At 33.5% G+C, this 19095-nt stretch overlaps 1 protein-coding gene across 2 annotated transcripts in view; it reads left to right on the forward strand.

The window, feature by feature from the left end:
* The window catches only part of LOC124455560 (nephrocystin-3-like), a 31935-nt gene extending 18146 nt beyond the window's left edge, over positions 1–13789 (forward strand). Inside the window, exons 1-4 of one of the 2 annotated variants that reach the window (XM_047006197.1) lie at positions 1477–1552; positions 8442–9928; positions 11149–11220; positions 13289–13789. In XM_047006197.1, the coding sequence (XP_046862153.1) occupies positions 8464–9928; positions 11149–11220; positions 13289–13563 (1812 nt within the window). In that variant the 5' untranslated portion in view covers positions 1477–1552; positions 8442–8463 and the 3' untranslated portion in view covers positions 13564–13789. Of the gene's footprint in view, positions 1–1476; positions 1553–8441; positions 9929–11148; positions 11221–13288 lie in introns of those variants that run through there. The other variant, XM_047006198.1, reaches the window with a different exon arrangement.
* The last annotated feature ends 5306 nt before the right edge of the window (positions 13790–19095 follow it).

The raw sequence follows: 19095 nt of genomic DNA on the forward strand, positions 1-19095 counted from the left end.
AGAGAAACTATTGTATAATTTGTATGCTGCGACGGAGGAAGAAGCCAAGAAATGGATATCTAAATTACAAAGCTTGGATACGTAGAGCTTTGACGGTTCAATCAGGAATTTCATTATAATCAAAAGAAATGTTGTGCATATGTGAAATATTTTAACATTTTAGAACGCATATTTAGGATAATTTATGTAGGTTTTTTAATTTTTTTAAATAATAGTATCATTTTGAAACACGCACAGGTTTCAAATTATCATGACTGAAATAACCAATACAAATTTTCGTTGTATTTCCACATGTTATAAAAATAGTGTGACACCAGTTATAATCACTGAACTAATTTATTTCTCATCGATCGCGTATTACAACAATAAGAGTCTCAATCCTATCAAATGGTAGGCTAACAAGTTTAACTTATCTGCTCTGTCTGAACACTACCCCAAGTCTAGAGTACGTGATTCCAATAATGATTCACAATAGTTTTTCTAAACAGATTAGAGGTACAGAAGCCAAAAAGGCTTAGTCGTTGTCTCCAAGACTTGTAATGTGTTGTTTTGTTAACGTGCACCGCCGTATAAGTTATCTTCAATTTGTTGTGCCTCGTAAATTGTCCTCAATTAGTTGTACCCTGTAAGTTGTTCTCATGCAATATAGTTAAACTACTTATATATATATATAATAATCAGTCACAATAAAAGCCAGAATAAAAAGTTCTGTGCAGTTCTATAAAATATGCTCACGCATTCAAAAAAGCTTCTAGGTTTCCTTCTAATAATGACCACTATTGAATTACCTGGATGAGGAAAATGGCTTGGATGCAGCAGGTCAAAATATAATGGAGGACGTGAAGACTCTCGTTTGCATTGTGGTTGTAGACTATACTTCGTATTAGGGAAGCTAAATAATATGAAATGTCGCTGGGGCAGGTAGCGTTCTGACCTTTTAGCAAAATTGCATATTGCTCATACATAGTCAGTACATCCAATGTTTGCCACTATTAGAGGAACATTTGGATTTTAGGTTGTTTAATTAAAACCGTCAGTGAGTGTTTTCCTTGCTATTTTTATGTTCATATATAATAAAACGAAGACATAATACATTTGTTTTGTTTATGTTTTTTTCAAATTTCTTGAATAATTAAACAAGTTTGTGTGTTGCAATTTTCAGCCGGCATTTCATTATTATGCTAAAATATATCAGCATTTACACTCTTGCTGTGCAAATTAATTTATAAATAACATTTAATTATAAGTACTAGAGAAATGATCAAAGTATTAAAGCAAGCATATGCACTACGATAAAAGCATCGCAAAGTTATAATTCAAATATACATCTAATGTTTTGTGCAATCAATTCTCCCTATATTATTTAAAAATTGTTTTGATTAACAACAATAAAAATCATATGGTGTAATACTCTTGCTTTACATAACAATATATTCCTATGATGGTTCAAATTCCTTTGCATTAAAACATTTATTATACACGGAATTAAAGGATGCGTATGATGTTTTTATGAGATGAATTCAAGAAAGTTATAAGTCATTATCAGTTCAAGGTATGACACACAAAAAATATATAAAGATGTAATTACTATACGTCATAGATGATCAATTATTTTATCTGTAATATTAATGATTTCGTACTTTGAATATATTCTTGGCTTGCTTTAATTCTCAAGCGTTAAAATTCTTACAAAACCAATAGTACTCAATAAACATTTAACAACTATTTGTCGTGCGTTCTTTTAAAGAAGTGAGTTATGATTAAAGGGAAACATGATTCGACGATTTTAAGTTTGAAAGCAGACCGGTAGTCGGACGATTCAACGTTTTAAAAATCAATATAAATTATTTATAACATGAATTTATAGTTATAATAAAATAAGGCGAAATTAAGCGTTGTATTTATTAGTCTTCGAATATAAATTTGAATCCACCATTAAATGAATATAGATAAATTTTGACTGAATTTTATGTATTTCAAAAATAAAATATTTTATTTGAGCTTTTACACTAAGCCTTTTCAATGTCTTATTTGCGTCTAAGCCATCTATGAGACGACATGTGAATTATATATATTTTAAATAAACTACTTCATGGTAGGTGAGTGCGTACGATTTAAAACTCAACGTAGACAATTCCTTCCTTATGAAGGAGCTTAATTGCTTTGTATTTTCCGTTGTTCCTTTTCTTTCGGACCAAAATGTGATGTATTTCCTGATATATTCACGAAGTTGCTTTACGGAAAAGTAGTCGATGCTCTGAGATTTATATTTATTTCGGCAATAAAAATTCTTGAAGAAGTCCATGCCCGTATTCTAAAAGCTCACTCACATACACACATATTGAGAGCGACATAAAAATCACACTCTATTTAATCATCAGCAAAGTCATTTCTCCATCTATGGCAAGATATTCTCCTAGGTATTTCAAATCATAGAATCAGTTGAGAGAAACTGAGGCTTTGAATATGTATAAAGTGATTTCGAAGCCCCACTCATTGACTGTGTAATGCTTGGCATAATTCTTTGCGCATGCGTTAAGTCCACCGTTTTTCTGATTAGTAACTTGACAACAGTGTACTATGAAGTTGTATTGAAAAAAAAGTGATTTTGAAACATTAGTCATCTCATACGCAGAGGAGAAGATTTTTGAAGATGGCGAAAGGTTGTAAGAAAACAGGAAAGATATATAAGATATATTGTAAGAGCTTATAGTTTCATTCCTAACAAGTACGTAAATGCTTGTTCATTGGTAAATTTGAACGTTTCAATGTAGGTTATAGGATTGTAAATATGGTTTTGTTAACTAAAGTCCAAAATTCCTAGAATTAGAAAATTGAACGAGACTTAGAGACTTAGCTGAAGTCGAAGTTTGATTAAGATTTTATGAGTTACTGTTCAGGAACTAAGAAGTCATTTGAGATAGAGCGCGCGATATCAAGTTCAGTTTTTAAAAAATTTGCAAACGTCCTTAAACTTAATGGAAAGCAAGTATTATTTAACATCATTTCAAAAGAAATAAGTTAGTAGTTCGGTGTGTGACTTCCTAGTCCCTGAACAGTAACTCATAGAATTTTAATCAAACTTCGACTTCAGGTAAGTCTCGTTTAATTTTCTAATTCTATTTCGTCACTGTTCTACGTCACTAGGTAGTCATATGAGATTCTACAGCAATGTGGACATGTGCAATAACTAATAACAAAATTATAAAATTGAAATTTCACATTTTCTGACTCACAAATGGCAGAAAATAGATCATTGCCAAAGTTCTTTGCCTCAATTGGTTTATTATAAATGTTTGAGAAGTTTGTTCATTACGCCATGTAGCTGCATTCATAATAGTGTCCATAGAAATATTCAATGCGTTTGCCGCAGAGGATGATGCAGTTCTAGTACTGTGTGCACTGTAAACGTCAGTATTTATACCAGCATCCTTTAACACGTATTTTAACCATCGGGAAATGATCACTTAAGTGACCGAATGATATGGTTTTTGATAGCTAAATAGGAGTTGTCTTGCATTATTTCGTATGGCTGCAGTGGCATTTAGATAATGGGACAAGTAATTGAATACAAATAACCTAATATTTGGTGGATAAGCCCGAAATGCTAAAGGAGCAGCATGCTTACTAGGTTTAGATGTTTTGAGCATTTGGTGCACATGAAAATCTATTTGGTCTTCTTTCTTCTTATGAAAAATATCCAATGCATGAAGTTTTTGACATCGCTGACCAGATAATAAAACAAAAAGCATTACTGTTTTTAGTGTTAATCATTTCGAATTAAGATCTTTTGAGGTTGAGGATTTCGAAGATGTTTGAATATCACTGAAACGTCCCAGACCATGACATATCTATCTATGTGTCCCACTTGGTAGCATTATTACATAAGGCGCTCATTGCAATATTAATACCGCCGCAGGATAAAGCTTCCTGGTATAATTTTGTAAGAAAATTAATGCCCTCTTCTACAGAGGACGCGACAGGATCGATATTGTTTGCGTTGCAATAGTATCGCTAACGGTGAAGGTATGTAGAATATTGCTTCTTGGTACCAATGTGCCAAGACTGCTGGATGATTTAAGAAGCCTCTGGTGAAATGCCTCTATCAGAGAAGAGTTCCCCTATAAATAGGCATATACTAGGCTCATTGTGAGTAAATTGCCTGTAAGTCGTGCATATTGATGACTGTAACCATCGTGAATCATGTATGACCTCGGAAGAAAGGGTCAATGTCTTGTCAAAATTACCCCGGTTTAACTTAAGGGCATCGCTTTTATTCATTTCCCGCTAGTGATAATGCAACTGACTGTACATTAGGCCCCGGAGGCTCGAAGTTAGAGTGCCCAAATCCCGAGAAACATCCTTTATTTTTGGGTTAGAAGCTTATAGCAGCTCATGGCACATGCGTTTTATCTTCTCAGCTCGTTCTGTCGTCACAAATATTCGCATATCGTTCATTGTGTACGATCGTTTCTTTCCGAATTGGTTCCTCTTCGACCGGTATGGGTTATTTCCATGATGACGGGTTAAAAAATGGCGCAATTATCGTTTCCCTTGTTGGAATGTTTCTGCCAAGTGGCATTAGAAGAGCTTTTTGCCGCGTTGCCAAACTTTTTGGTTGTGCGAATGTGTTTAATTTGGGTTTGCAATCCATCTCCAAACAAATATTTCGTAATGGGAACATGCGATGCGCATAAAGTACAAAATTCTCGATGGAAATTGGGACGTATAGCGTCACGTTGTCCTTGAGACAATTCAAAACTTACATGTCCCAGGATCGCTATGATATCAACGTTCATACAAACAAGATTATCAATATTCAGTTCGCTGCTGTTATTGCGTGCAATCAACTGTTTATTGGTGCTTTTCGCTGCTATATGACCGACATTTGTCAGGGCTGATTGAATGGCACTCAATTGTAAATCACGCCCTCTAGATGTGCGGTCTAATGTTCCCCAAATTTTGGGGTTTACCTAGGGTACAATAAGGCGATTGCAGTTCTTCAGCCTAAAATATTTAGCCTGTTTTTCCTTCAATTGCTCTTTGCTCAGCCTATTCAGCCAATGCTGGTTGATAATTGAGGCGAGCTTCTCGTTGGCGATTAGTGAAGTTTTCTCATTTTCGTCTAGAGTCTGCGAAATCTCTTCTAGAAACGGATCCACTGCCAGTTGTTCTACTTTAGAATTACGCTTGGTCGAAGGTTCTTTGTTTTGTGGCAACAAAACTTCACAATCTGTGTCATGTTCTGGTTCAGGGATTAAAGCACTTGTTTTCCTCTCACGAGTAGATTCTACTGTAGAGGATACTGACGTTTGCTGCATTAACCTGAGTGATTCACTCATTGCAGTCATTGCTTCATTCATCCTACAAAAGGCCGTTGCCACATTCAAATTCTTTGATGTGACTTGCACTTCTTCGCTTTCTTCCATCATGTCATCTCGTTCATTATTTTCAGTAAAACCCAGGAGTGCTGCTTCATCTCTGACCTCATCTCTTGTCGTATACTCTTCTTTTGTAGAAGCCATAATTCAAAAAATTTGTAATATAGTGTGAAAAGGAACTTTTTGTTACAGATCGCTGTGAAATCTACGCTCGAACTGATCTTGATATCGCGCGCTCTATCTCAAATGACTTCCTTGTGACGTAGAACAGTGAGAAAATAGAATCTCTTACGTTTTCGTTTCTTTTAAACTATATAAATTAAAATAAGTTGAAGTGTAGTTATGAGGTATTATTTACTACAAAGACTAACAAGTGCCGGAGTGCAAAACGTACTTGTACAAACGTCGTAATATTTCAGGTTGCAACATGCATGCCAACTTTCAAACTTACGATAAAGTAACCATTCAATGAATCCAATAATGATTCATGAGGCATTTTTGTGAAGATACCGTTCATTTTAAAAAACATCCATCTTTACGCCAATAAGAGTGTATTCATTTTTGCGTACAAAGAAAATAGCAGAATTAATGACTCCAATTCGAGAATGACTTTATTAACGTTATTAGCAATATTTGTAATGTAACAGATTACATGTTTGTAAATGTAGATCGTCCAGGTTGGTATAGTCCTGAGAAGGACTGTTTTTGTTGTTGTTGACTGACGTTTCGACATCCTTAGCGGTAGTCATCTTCAGAGTCAAATGGGGAATAAGCTTCAATTAGCCGTATTTGTTATCTGGTTCTCACGTCATTGTATTGTGTGTACAGGAAGTGTGTGGGTGTCAATTGTGTATGGTCATTGCGAATTAGTGTGAAGTGTAATGCTTTTAGTTGTTCGTTTGTTTGTATTGTGAATAAGTCGTTTATAAAATGACGGTAATTGCTGTGATCTGTTCAGGGGGGTTTGTTCCAAGTTGGTATACCTACTTTCTAATGTAAACCGTTGTTTATAGTCAGTGCTGTAAGTAATGCATTTTGCCGAGTCCCAGTCAATGTTGTGCTTTGTGAGTCAGAGATGTTCGGCAATGTGATTAGTTTTTTCTTGTTTCTTAGTAGCTCGTTTGTGTTCAGTAAGTCTTATGTTTAAGTTCCTGCTAGTTTTCCCGATATAGGAGGCGTGGCAGTCGGAGCAATTTATTTTGTAATCTGCACCTTGTCGTTCGTTGGGTTGTTCTTTGTCCTTTATGTTCGTTATGCATTTTGTCCTTTATGTCCTTTATGCATTACTTAAAGTACTGACTACAGACAACGGCTTATATTAGAAAGTTGGTATACCAACTTGGAACAAACCTCTTGAACAGATCACAGCAATTAACGGCACCTTAGTCAACAACAACAAAAACAGTCCTTCTCAGGACTATACCAACCTGGACGATCTACATTTACAAATATGTAACGATACTCCCGGGTTAAACCATTTACTTTAATGTAACAGATGTTCGCCACACATTATTTAAGCACCAGTTAACATTTAAATACGTAAAAACAGAGTTGCGTCTGGATCTATTTAAACTGAATATTCCTCATAAATTTTAAGTGTGCTTTGTTTCCACATTTGATTTTCGTTGCTTAAAGACATTGCGTTTACTTGAATCGTTACTTTTTAAAGGCTGAATAATTTTTCATTCTAGTGAATGGAAAATGTTCATAGCAATATGTGTTTACCAAGTTTAAAAGTCCTCTTGTTCCACTGTACACTGTCAATCGTTGAGACACAATCACCAAACTCGTTTTTCAAACCTTTTCTACTTTTACAAATACGTTAATAAATTAATCATTTCTTATTTGCAAAGCAAATTCATACACAGGTTCACTGAACCAATTCAACAATAGAATTCACAATTAAAATAGTTTTTATTAATTTCTTCATCTCCTTGTTAACCATGAACAATATCGAGCACCATCATTATTTGTCAACGTTTAAATCAGTAAAGTCGAACTTTGTCCATGTAGCTAGTGTAAATATTTATTTAGCAATATAAAAAATTTATTTTGTGATATTTCTGCAACTCAGAAATGCCTTGATAGAACAGCTTCATGAAAGAAACATTGTTTACTTCAATGCATCTCAAATGCAAATGGAAGTGTAAACAAGCAGCAAAATACTACAAATATATGAAACATAAAATGTAAATGAGTAAAGATTTTTCCGTCTATAAAGAGTCCTGTATTCTTGCAAAATCATTATTACATATTAACAAATAAAGCCGTAGCTAGAGCTAAATGCTTCACAAAACTTGGGGTTTTCGGAGAAAAACCTCGGTCTTATTTTATAACTGAAATCAAGATTTGCCGAAGCAACAACGACAACAAACGTTCTGGAGCAAATCCAGTAAACGGTCAATCTTCGAAGTCGTACTTGAATTAAGTCGCAATATGTATTAGTACACACTTACTAAAGCTCACTATTGACGCTAGAACATCTCATTAATAACTACTTAAAAGTGTATAATTAACACATAAAACATCTGAGCTAATTGCGTCAAAATAGCAAAGTGGGAATAAACAAAGTTACACCAGATTATTATTTTCTTTTCCAACCGTACAAGATTCAAGGAGCAAATAGGAATGTTGGCAGAGAGCGTTTCCCAACGTAGATTTTTGAATATTTTACTTCCACGACTTTTTTAATAATAAAAAATATACGTCATGGGTAGAACAAGTTATTCAATTCAATTTGACATCAAATGTTTCTTATGGCCATGAAATGTTGGCGTTTGTCTCCATTTAAAAACTGTCCGTGCAAGAATCTAATTTGTCGTATCGGCGCATGTATCATCGGGTTTGACTTTTTTTATACCTACAGAAACTATATAACCAGTCTATTATCAGATCAGAGGGTTAACTGTTTTTTGGCTTTAAAATTGTTTCAGAAATGTCAAGGCTGTGAATAGACGGTAAACATTAAACATTAAAATGAAATAAATGAAAACGAAGTAAACCCATAATGCCTATTTGTTATAATGAAAATTACATGAACTTTGATAATATTTTTTCTAGCGGTGGAAATGTCAGAAAGATAATGAATTTCATATTCAATTATTTTAAATTCAAGAAAAAATCACAACAGCAAAATGAAGCTAAGACATCAAACAAACATGGCATGGAGTATTACAAAATCGGAAAATACGAAAAAGCTAAGAAATGTTTTAAGAAATGTCTCGAAATTCAAAAAACTTTACTGGGTGATGAACATGTTGATGTAGCTACAACGTTTAACAATCTTGGTAATGTCTATTATGAGAGCAACAATTTTAACAAAGCCAAAGAGTGTTATGAAAAAGCGTTGGAAATTCGAAAAAAATCACTTGGTCCTGATCATGTTGATGTAGCTACGACTTTAAACAATCTTGGTAATGTGCATTATGTGATCAACAAATATGCTAAAGCCAATGAGTGTTATGAAAAAGCGCTGGAAATTCGACAAAAATCACTAGGTCCTGAACATATTGACGTGGCTACGACTTTAAACATTCTTGGTAATGTGCATTATGATACCAGCAAATATGCCAAAGCCAAAGAATGTTATGAAAAAGCGTTGGAAATTAAAAGAAAATCATTAGGTCCTCAACATGTTGATGTAGCTACGACTTTAAACAACCTTGGTAATATGTATAGTTGTACTACAGATTATGACAAAGCAAGAGAATTTCATGAAAAAGCCTTGGAAATTCGACAAAAATCTTTTGGTCCTGAACATTTTTATGTAGCTTGGACTTTAAGCGATCTTGGTAATATGTATTATGAGACCACAAAATATGCCAAAGCCAAAGAGTGTTATGAAAAAGTGTTGGAAATTTGTCAAAAATCACCTGGTCCTAAACATGTTGATGTAGCCATGATTTTAAACGATCTTGGCAATGTGTATCGTCGTACTAAAGAATATGACAAGTCCAAAGAGTGTTATGAAAAAGCGTTGGAAATTCGTCAAAAATCACTTGGTCCTAAACATGTTGACGTAGCTTCGACTTTACACGATCTTGGTAATGTGTATTATAAGACCAACCATTTTGCCAAAGCCAAAGAGTGTTATGAAAAAGCGATTGAAATTGGACAAAAATCACTGGGTCCTGAACATATTGACGGAGCTATGACTTTAGAAAATCTTGGTGAAGTGTACTATGAGACCAAAAAATATGCCAAAGCCAAAGTGTGTTATGAAAAAGCGTTGGAAATTCGAAAAAAATCACTTGGTCCTGAACATGTTGATGTAGCTATGAGTTTAAACGATCTTGGCAATGTGTATCGTCGTACTAAAGAATTTGACAAAGCCAAAGAATGTTATGAAAAAGCGTTGGAAATTCGACAAAAATCACTTGGTCCAGAACATGTTGATGTAGCTACGACTTTAAACGATCTTAGCAATGTGTACTATTTTATTAAAGAATATGAGAAAGCAAAAGAATTTTATGAAAAAGCGCAGGCAATTAAATATAAATCCGTTGCTTTGGATCATGTTGTTGCTACTGATTCTTTGAGCAGTTTTGGTATGTTATTCTCTATTTTTGTATATTAGAGCATATATAAGCGTTTTAAGTGTAACTTTTGAGGTTTTTGAAATTTCAGACAAAATAGTTTTACTCTTTTATGTTTACAAATTATGAATTCTTCTTGTATTATGTTTGGCTAGATATGAACTGAAAAAACAAATTTAGGAATATTTACAAAATTAGTTAAAGATGTTTCTGGTGAAATTGGGATTCATTTGGAGTAATGATCTTATTTTAGGCCGTTCAACCATCCTGTGCATTTATCTAGTTAAGTTCTCTTATATATAGTCCATTGGTAGAGCTATCTTAAAATGGATAAAAAAGATTTTTTTCCTAAAGTTTGATGCAAACTTAGAACAATGTAATGCACTTCAATATATTTTTAGGAGCAAAAATATTTTAAATCTCTTTTAACATACAATTAAAACTAAACAACTAAGAAACAACGACACATGCAATCAAGATTTGTTTTTGGTAATATATTTTCTGTTGATGTTTTCATAAGATGGAAAGAAAACAAAAAAATGTTTTCTTTCCATCTTATGCTTTAATATTTGGTTTGTAGTTTAGGGCTAGAAACTACTGAGAGCCTTTTCCTCTTAAGTCTTTTTAAATTGATATGCTAAAATACAATTTGTTTCACTTTGCCCTGGTTCAACTATTTTTCTTTTTTGATATATCTGCTTTTTACTTAATACAAACGTATGCTTTAAAAAAATCTCAAGTACTCTATTTGAAATTTTTCTTGCTCCTTATTATAGCTACAAGGCTGGGGCAAGTTATTTTTATTACAAATATATTTTGTTATTTCTATATATAACGTGTTTTACTAATTGCTTTTAAATTTTGTTTGTAAAAATTAGAACAATTAAAAAAAATAAGTAAAAATTATGACATAAATAAGTTTTACATATTTCCTGTTTTTCATTTTGAATATTTTATGAAAAATGCCAAATTTACAATACTTCCATTTTAAAAAATTTTTTCATTACTTTAAAAACCAAGATTGATATATATCTTTATCCTTGGTAAGAATGTGTAGCTAAATTCTAATAATTTACTTGAAGAATTGATTCTTGGGTTTTTTTTTATTTAATCCAGTAAATTTTATAAACTCCACTTAACTCAGCATTTCCCTAGGAACATATTTATTATAAAAAGCACCTTTCTATTTTGTGCTATGGTTCACTTGCTCTACTTTTATACCTTTTTCAAAGAAATAAAGTCTGATGATGCTGCTGATGGTAAAGAGCCTTCAAATTTACACGTTCACACGGAGAAAAAAGAAGGTATGCTATTATATTAGAACGTAAATATACAAACTTTGGAGCTTTATTACATGAATAGTCAAAAAGAGAGGAAATAATGAACGTACTTGGAGTCCAGATGAAATTGATTCCATAAATTCTTAAAATATCCTTTGGATTTTGTTTATAAAGAATGTTCATTGTTAAGAAACTAAGCGGTTAGAACATTTTGCAATCACAGATAACGCGAAACATTACAAATTTGGTGTTATTTTCAGATTGTATTATTTCAAATAACACATGTTACTTTTGTGATACTAAGATACTTTAAAATACCAGCATTGATTATAACGAATTTTATACACAAACCTCAAACGTAAAGCACATCCAGGTGTCTCACTTTTCCTTATTCTTTCCCCAAAAAAGATAGAGTTCTATAGGGGAAAATATTGAAGAAGAAAACGAAAATTAATTAAATTGTATTCTTTATTGACAATTTTAATATCACAACTATTTTAAATCAAATTTGAAAATAATCATTTTGACTACATAGATAACCTATCCCATCAAAAACTCTTTGCTGAAACCAAATAGTTTCCCACATAAAGTGAGATTCAAATCTTAGAACATGTCTGCGTTACATTCTTTATGCTGCAATTTTTTGTTAACGCACAGTATTAAACATATAAAAAATTAAAAGACAACATAAAGACATAGCATAAAGCTTTGGAGCAAAACACTTCCGTGCATATTTTTTATCTTAAGACAATAAACACTGGCCTGACAACATTTACGCTTGAAACAATTTAGCCAAGTAATTACAGATCAGAAATCATAAATATCGGTATTTCAATTTTAAATCGTACCTCAGTAACAAACAACATAGCAGCCTTCGAAGCAGTGCCACATGGCAGAGCTTTGAAGAAAAAGGTACAAGCTTTAAGAGGTGTTCATCCAAGGATGTCCCAAATTACCCTGTGCAAACCTTTAAGTCAACAACTATCCTCTGACGAAAATACTAGTCCTCAGAAAACTAAACCGTTTATCTTAAATTTCAAAGAGATACATAGTGTAAGAAAAACTACAGTGTTTGTAAATTTTACTATTTTCGAAGCGTCGCAACAGCACAATTTTTTTCGTGTCTTGAAAAATGTAGCAAATTTCAACAAATATCAAAAATACAAGAATTATGAGTTAAAATATTACTATTCAAATGTTTCACTCAACTGAGCAAAGAAAAAAAGCTTACTGGCTTTGTGCAAAAGGAATTTTTTAAATAAATCAACTGAGTGCTTGTCAAAGAGTATGGAATGCAAAGCATTAAATAAGTAATAGTAAAAAGTCATCATGCTCTACTAAATCCAGCTCCTATCTCACAATAACATATCAGTTCACAGACCTTCCTTTGACAACATCACTATCATCTCATCCTCACCTTACACTCTTGATTTAATGATCCATGAATGCCTCCTGTTCTCAAAGGCAGTTCCATCCCACCCAAACTTTTCTAAATATCCCACTACGCTTTGCGTCCATTTCACACTCCCTATCAGTATCTTCACTCATACTTTTTATAATACTTTTATGTACATATAAATCATGTTCATCAAACCTCTCTGTAATTTAACACTCATAACTACACTTCTAATATATAAATATAAACGCACACTTAATAATTTTAATTACCTGTCTGATGATGTCTTGTGTAAAGACGATACGTTACAAATAATAAATAAATTCGTTAAAAAATGGCTTTATTTCAAATTTTATGTTAGACAATCATCAGTGTTGGCTGATAATTTATAGCTACATAGTTATAAAGTTTAAATGATGCAAAAATTACGTGTCAATTTTATTGTAACAAACGCAATTTGATAAAACTTCCAATGTAGTCACACAAATTTAATGTTAGCATTTTGACCCATTACTACAAAAAGCACTATTATATTGTTATCCATAGTTGTACTGAAATCAACATGACATACCTTTGATGTATTTTAAGATGGATGAAGCTATGTATATCTAAATAGTTGATGTAGTATGTCCAACATTTTCTTCCAAAGTAAAAAATGCTATTAACTTGCATTTAAATGTACGTGTTTTTTTGCAGAAATTAACAAAATTCTGCTAAAGTTTGCCGAAGAAATTCCTGATAAATGGAAGAATTTGGCAATATTTCTGACTGTTGGAGATGCGATAATAAAAGAAATTGAACTAAATCATCGTGACGTGAGCTGGCAAGGGTTTGAAATGCTAAAGTTTTGGTTTGAATCACGAGAAAATAAGCAGTTGTGGTACGAAGAACTTGCCGCTGCTCTTCGCATGATCGAGAAAAATCATTTGGCTGACGACGTTCTTCATAAAGGTGCAAATGTTGCTAATTAATTTTAAACTGAAATTCAAAGGTCATTTGTCAATTTTTTATAATCGCCATTTTCATGTAAAACTCAGAAGCCAACATTGGATTCGTTATATTGATTTACGGTTTAATAATATACATGAAAAAATTCTCAGTTCTCATTGGCTAATTAAAAGCAGTGCAATTTATTGTAAATACCAGTGGGGAAAAATAAGAAACACGGTGCATAAAAAAGGAAATAAAATGCAATTTTTTTAAAAAAAATTGCTCCTGATTGGTTAATCAAACAAAGAAATGATCTAAGAGCCAATCAAAATAAAACATTTCAAAGGCGTGAAAGTTAAATTAAAGTAAACAAAGCAAATGCAATGGCTGGCGCAAGCTTAAGTAAATTTTCTTTGGTGAATGAGCTTACAATTCATCGTTTTCAAGGCGTGTTTGGAAAAAATATGAATACTGCCTATAGTAGTTACCTTGTTCTAGCTGCGTGTGTGAAAACTATGGTTTTCCGAAAAGTAGTATCTAATGGAATTGTAATATACGAGCCAGCCAGAATTAAGAAATTTTTTCGTGTATATTAAGCCTTAATAAGGTCGTTTTGCACAAACCAAGCCCGTAGTAAAATAAAGATCGTAAAAGCGAGGTTATTATAATGTTTATTATATGCGGCATTACTTTACCTGAAAAAAAGCTTGCTTTCTTTCTGGTCCTTGCTGTTTTGTAAGGGTTGGATTTCACTTTTCTAGTTTTTGTCAGTAAAAATAAATCAATTTAAATTTTGTATCGTCTGCATAATTAAACTCTTTTCTGTGAGTTTCTCCTTTTACTCACATTCGTAAATAGTTTTTGTTTAGTTTTTTTTTCGTTTTGCTTTTTTTCAAGAACATTTTACATTTGACTATTAAATTACGCATTTTGGACTGTGTAATATTCTTTATTTTTCTTGATACGTCTCTGACTCTGTCAGTCAGGCTACTACTTATGTACACGAGTACGGGTTTCTTATATTGATAAAAATTAGCATAAATGTACAATAATTATGTTTTATATCCATATATTACAACCATCTTTTTTAAAACTACTATCCTTGTATTTTTCAGTCTGATTTTTCTATTAATTTCTTTCTAGTTTAAATAAACGATTAACTAACTATTCTCATGTAATGTAACTAATGTTCTGATTTTATAAATGTCTATATTAAAGGTTAAACATAATCTTTTCATTGTATTGGCTTACTTACGATACATCCTGATCTTGTCTTCATTGGTGATAAAGTCGTTCCAGCTGAACATATTGATTGCCCGTCTTTTACTCTTGTTTCTTTAAGTTGGGTTTGTTCTTTTGTGTCTGCTTCATTTTTCTTTCATTGAAAACGAAGGGGAGACTGCAAATTTTGATCGTTAGTTTTCTTCAGTTGTCTTCTATTTCATCGATATTCTGCACCCCCCCGGATGTTTTCACATTATAACTTCTTGAGGTGTCCGCTTTGATTATGACAACGGCTGGTTTTCATATCCCTTCTCTTTGAACATAAATATTTTCACCTTCACTCAGGTTTTCGAGGGATTTCGACGATCTGTCGTAATATTCTTTCTGTTTTTTTTTTGCTTGTTTTCCAATTTTATTTGAATGATCACATGATTCACTATTTTTGGAATAAGTTGTTTTGTCGAGGATGGCATATTTTATCGAAGTCTTCTTCCCATGCTCAATTGTGCTGGTGATCCAATGTCATCAATTGGTGTATTTCTTTGCTCTAATATGGCTAAATTTAAATCTCGATGATCTCTTCCAGCTTTCGTTCGAGTGGACATTGCCATTTGTAACGTTTTCTCCGTTATACCATACGATTTTGGATAACCTGGGCTAGACGTTATGTGTTCGAACACCCACTTTATGGTAAATTCAGCAAACTCTCTTGAAGAGTATTGTAGACCATTGTCGGATTTAACGTTTTTTGGAATTCCATGTCGTGCGAAGAGTGTTTTCATTTTATCTATTTTTGCAGGACTCTTTGTGTTGGTAGTTTTTAATATCTCACAAAATCTACTATAATAGTCCACAACCAGAAGGTAATCATTATTATTCCAATAGAAAATGTCTGTTGCAACAATCTGCCATGAGTATTTAAGTATTGTATGCGGAAACATAGGCTTTTTCAATTGCTGCATCTATTTTCAGCCCAAAATGAGCAATTTTCAACAACTGTCTGAATATCTTTATTTATACCTGGCCAGTATGCAAGCTCGCGAGCACGCTGTTTACTTTTTCAATGCCCATTTGGCTTTGATGAATTTTATTTAAAACACTTCCTCGCAGTGAGGGTAGAATGAACATCTTTTCTCCTTTGAACACCACCCCTTAAATTACTGTCAGTTCTTCTCTGTAGCTCCATAATGGTTTTAAGAAGCTTGAAAAATTTTTCTTATTATTCGGCCAACCTTCCGTAATCACTTTCACTGGCTCTTTCATCATATCGTCCTTCTTAGTTTCTTCAGTGATATCTCTTCGTTTGCCGTCAGACAATGGTAGCATTGAGATCATAGCAATCGCTTGATAACCCAAATCAAGTGTTTCTTCCTCTGATTTTACATTTGACAAATGGGCTCTAGACAACGTATCTGCTATGTATAGTTCAGTTCCCGGTTTATATTTTACCTCAATATCAAACCGCTGTAAATTCAGTAGCATTCTTTGCAAGCGAAGTGATGATTTATCCAACAATTTCTTGCTGATGGTTTTCAGTGGCTGATGATCCGATTCTACTATGACATGCTTGTTATAAATGCACTGATAGAAGAGATTACACTCAAACACAACCACTAGCAATTCTTTTTCTATCTGTGCATATCTTGTTTTTGCTTGTGTCAAAGGTCTTGAAGCGTATGCTACTGGTCTATTTGCTTGAACAAGTACTGCTCCTAGTCCCGATTTCGAGGCGTCTACTTGAAGATAAACTGATTTCATTTAAACACAATATGCTAAGTTGCCAGGCTGTGGACTTGAGAGTAAGGTCTTTGTCTCTTCAAAACATGAGAATGTCTCTCGGTCCAGTGCCACGCTATGTCTTTTTTTAAGTATTTGTCGTAAAGGTGAAGTGATTTCCGATAAATTTGGTACGAATTATACAACATAATTGACCATACCAAGAAGCCTTAGAATTCGCTTCTTGTCTTCGGGCTGTGGCATGTTTAGAATTGCTTCTAGTTTCTTTGGATCTGGTTTGACGCCTTTGTGTGTGAGCTGATGTCTAATATACACCATACTCTTTTTTCTAAAGTGACATTTTTCTAGCTTAAACTTTAGATTGCACTCTCTAACTCGACCCAGCGTTGCCTTGAGACGCTCATCTTGTTCTTGAAGTGCTCTACCCCAAACAAGAATGTCATCGATGTCTGTTTCCACTCTAGCTATATCTTTAAAGATTTCATGTATTCTTTTGTTAAACACTTCTTGCGCACTTCGGATACCAAACGGCATTCGGATAAATCTAAAACGTACAAACGATGTATTGAAAGTCGTGAGTTTGGAGATTTTCTTCGTCCAGAGGTATTTGCCAATAGCCCGATCTTGCATCTAACGTCGAGAAGAAACATGCACCTGGCATTCGAGCAGTGATTTCTTCAATTGTCGAAAGCTGACAATATTTTCTTATCAAAGCTTTATTGAGGTTTCAGGATCAATACAGATGCGTAAACTTTCCTCTTTTTTTTGACAGTAACCATTGAATTGACCCAATCCAACGGCTCATCAACTTTTACCAAAATTCCTTGCTTCACCGTATCTTCGAGGGTGTTTGCTAGATGTTCTCGCAGAGGATGTGAAACTTTTCGTGGCGGATGTATGAATGGCTGTACATAAGGGTCCAATTCCATGTGATGGAGTTTTGAAAGACAGCCAAGACCTGTAAATACGTCTTCATATTTGGTTTTAATTTGTTCTGAATATTCATCTTTAGAAGCATGTTGTGTTGACTTTGACGCGCTCTTATCGGATACTTGTGATTTCAGTCCTTGAGTAAACTTGACGAGGTTTAATTCTTTGCAGATTACTATACTAAGTATAGATTCACTGGGTGTATCTGATGTATAGAAATCCAAATCATACTCTTCTTCTCGGCATTTGCAATGCAGAGTACATACTGCTTCAACGGGAACAGTCTTGCCGTTGTATGCGATGAGATTAACTGCTGGCTTTTTTAACGGTATTTATGTAGTGCTTGCTAACGATTTATATGTTTTAACTGGGATGACGTTCACTTCTGCCCAGTATCTATTTTTAACTTGATTTCAGTATTGTCACGCACAGTGCTGCATATTCCGCTTGATTGGGATTGATTCTTTTTTCGTTTATGTCAGCTTGTATTGTATGAGGAATAGGAAGTGGTCGATTACTTCTTTTTGATTAGATCCATTATTAGATCCCTTTGTCTCAATTGAGTTTAATTTTCCACTTGAGCGACACATCTTGGCGTAATGATTGAATTTCTTTCATTTATTACATTGCCGACCAAATGCTGGACATTTTTGTTTAGGATGTTTGTTTCCACAATGCATGCATTTATTTTCTATGCTATTTTCATCACGACTTTCCTTTTGCCTTTTATCAACGTGCTGTCTTATGGAGATGTTTTCTCGTCGTGGATGACGAGGCCTGTGTATAGAATCTATTTCTTTGTCGTTATTAAACAGTTTTAATTGTTGTAAAGATAATTCATCCGCTTGACAGATTTCAATCGTCCGAGTGAGTTTCAATTCGGGATCTCGAAGAAGTCCTTCCATGACTCTTTTTGAGATGATACCACTGACGGAAACAGTTTACACACTGTACAGTTCACGCTAGATAGGTAATATTTATTAATAGTTCATAAACTTTCGTTGGTTTTTAAACAAAATCAACTTAGTTAACTGGAATCTGTAACTTCGTTGTCCATTATGAATATAACGGTTTCATTAAAACGCTTGCTGTACTTGAAGGGTGAAGTACTTGTCGGCAGTGTACGAAATCGATTTCATCTTGTGGTCTTTATCATGGCCATTGGTCAACTCAATAGTATGATTATCAAAGATGTTTAAATGACTTGATTTGTCGGTAATGATGACAGACTTTCATGATTATTTTACTGCGTAGGTTTCTGCTTGGGTTTATGTCATGTCCATTCTTGATTTTAGGTTCTCTTCGCATGACACCCATGTGTCCTCAAGTTTTCTTTTCAGAAGTTGCTTGTATCCCTTTGCCTGAGGAGATCTGAAATTAAGAATGTCAAATACACTGTTGATCATTCTTGTAAATTTCACTGTAGGCTGACTTTTTTAGGCTTGCAGAAGAAATGCTAATTTCTCTATAAATATTGGTATACTAAACAATTAAGCTGAAGAAATTGTGATCAATATAAATAGAGCACCCTTACAAAAAAACACCCAATCATAATAAAAACGTAATAGAATTTAACAAACAAAGTTTAACATGCTACTGCAACAATTAGCCACTAAAGTCTTATCCAACTTAACACAAGACACTTGCAACATAATCCTCACTTGAGAACTGAATGCCAAAAT

The sequence above is a fragment of the Xenia sp. Carnegie-2017 genome, unplaced genomic scaffold (genome assembly GCF_021976095.1).
Source record: "Xenia sp. Carnegie-2017 unplaced genomic scaffold, XeniaSp_v1 HiC_scaffold_4, whole genome shotgun sequence".
In the NCBI taxonomy this organism is placed as follows: domain Eukaryota; kingdom Metazoa; phylum Cnidaria; class Anthozoa; order Malacalcyonacea; family Xeniidae; genus Xenia; species Xenia sp. Carnegie-2017.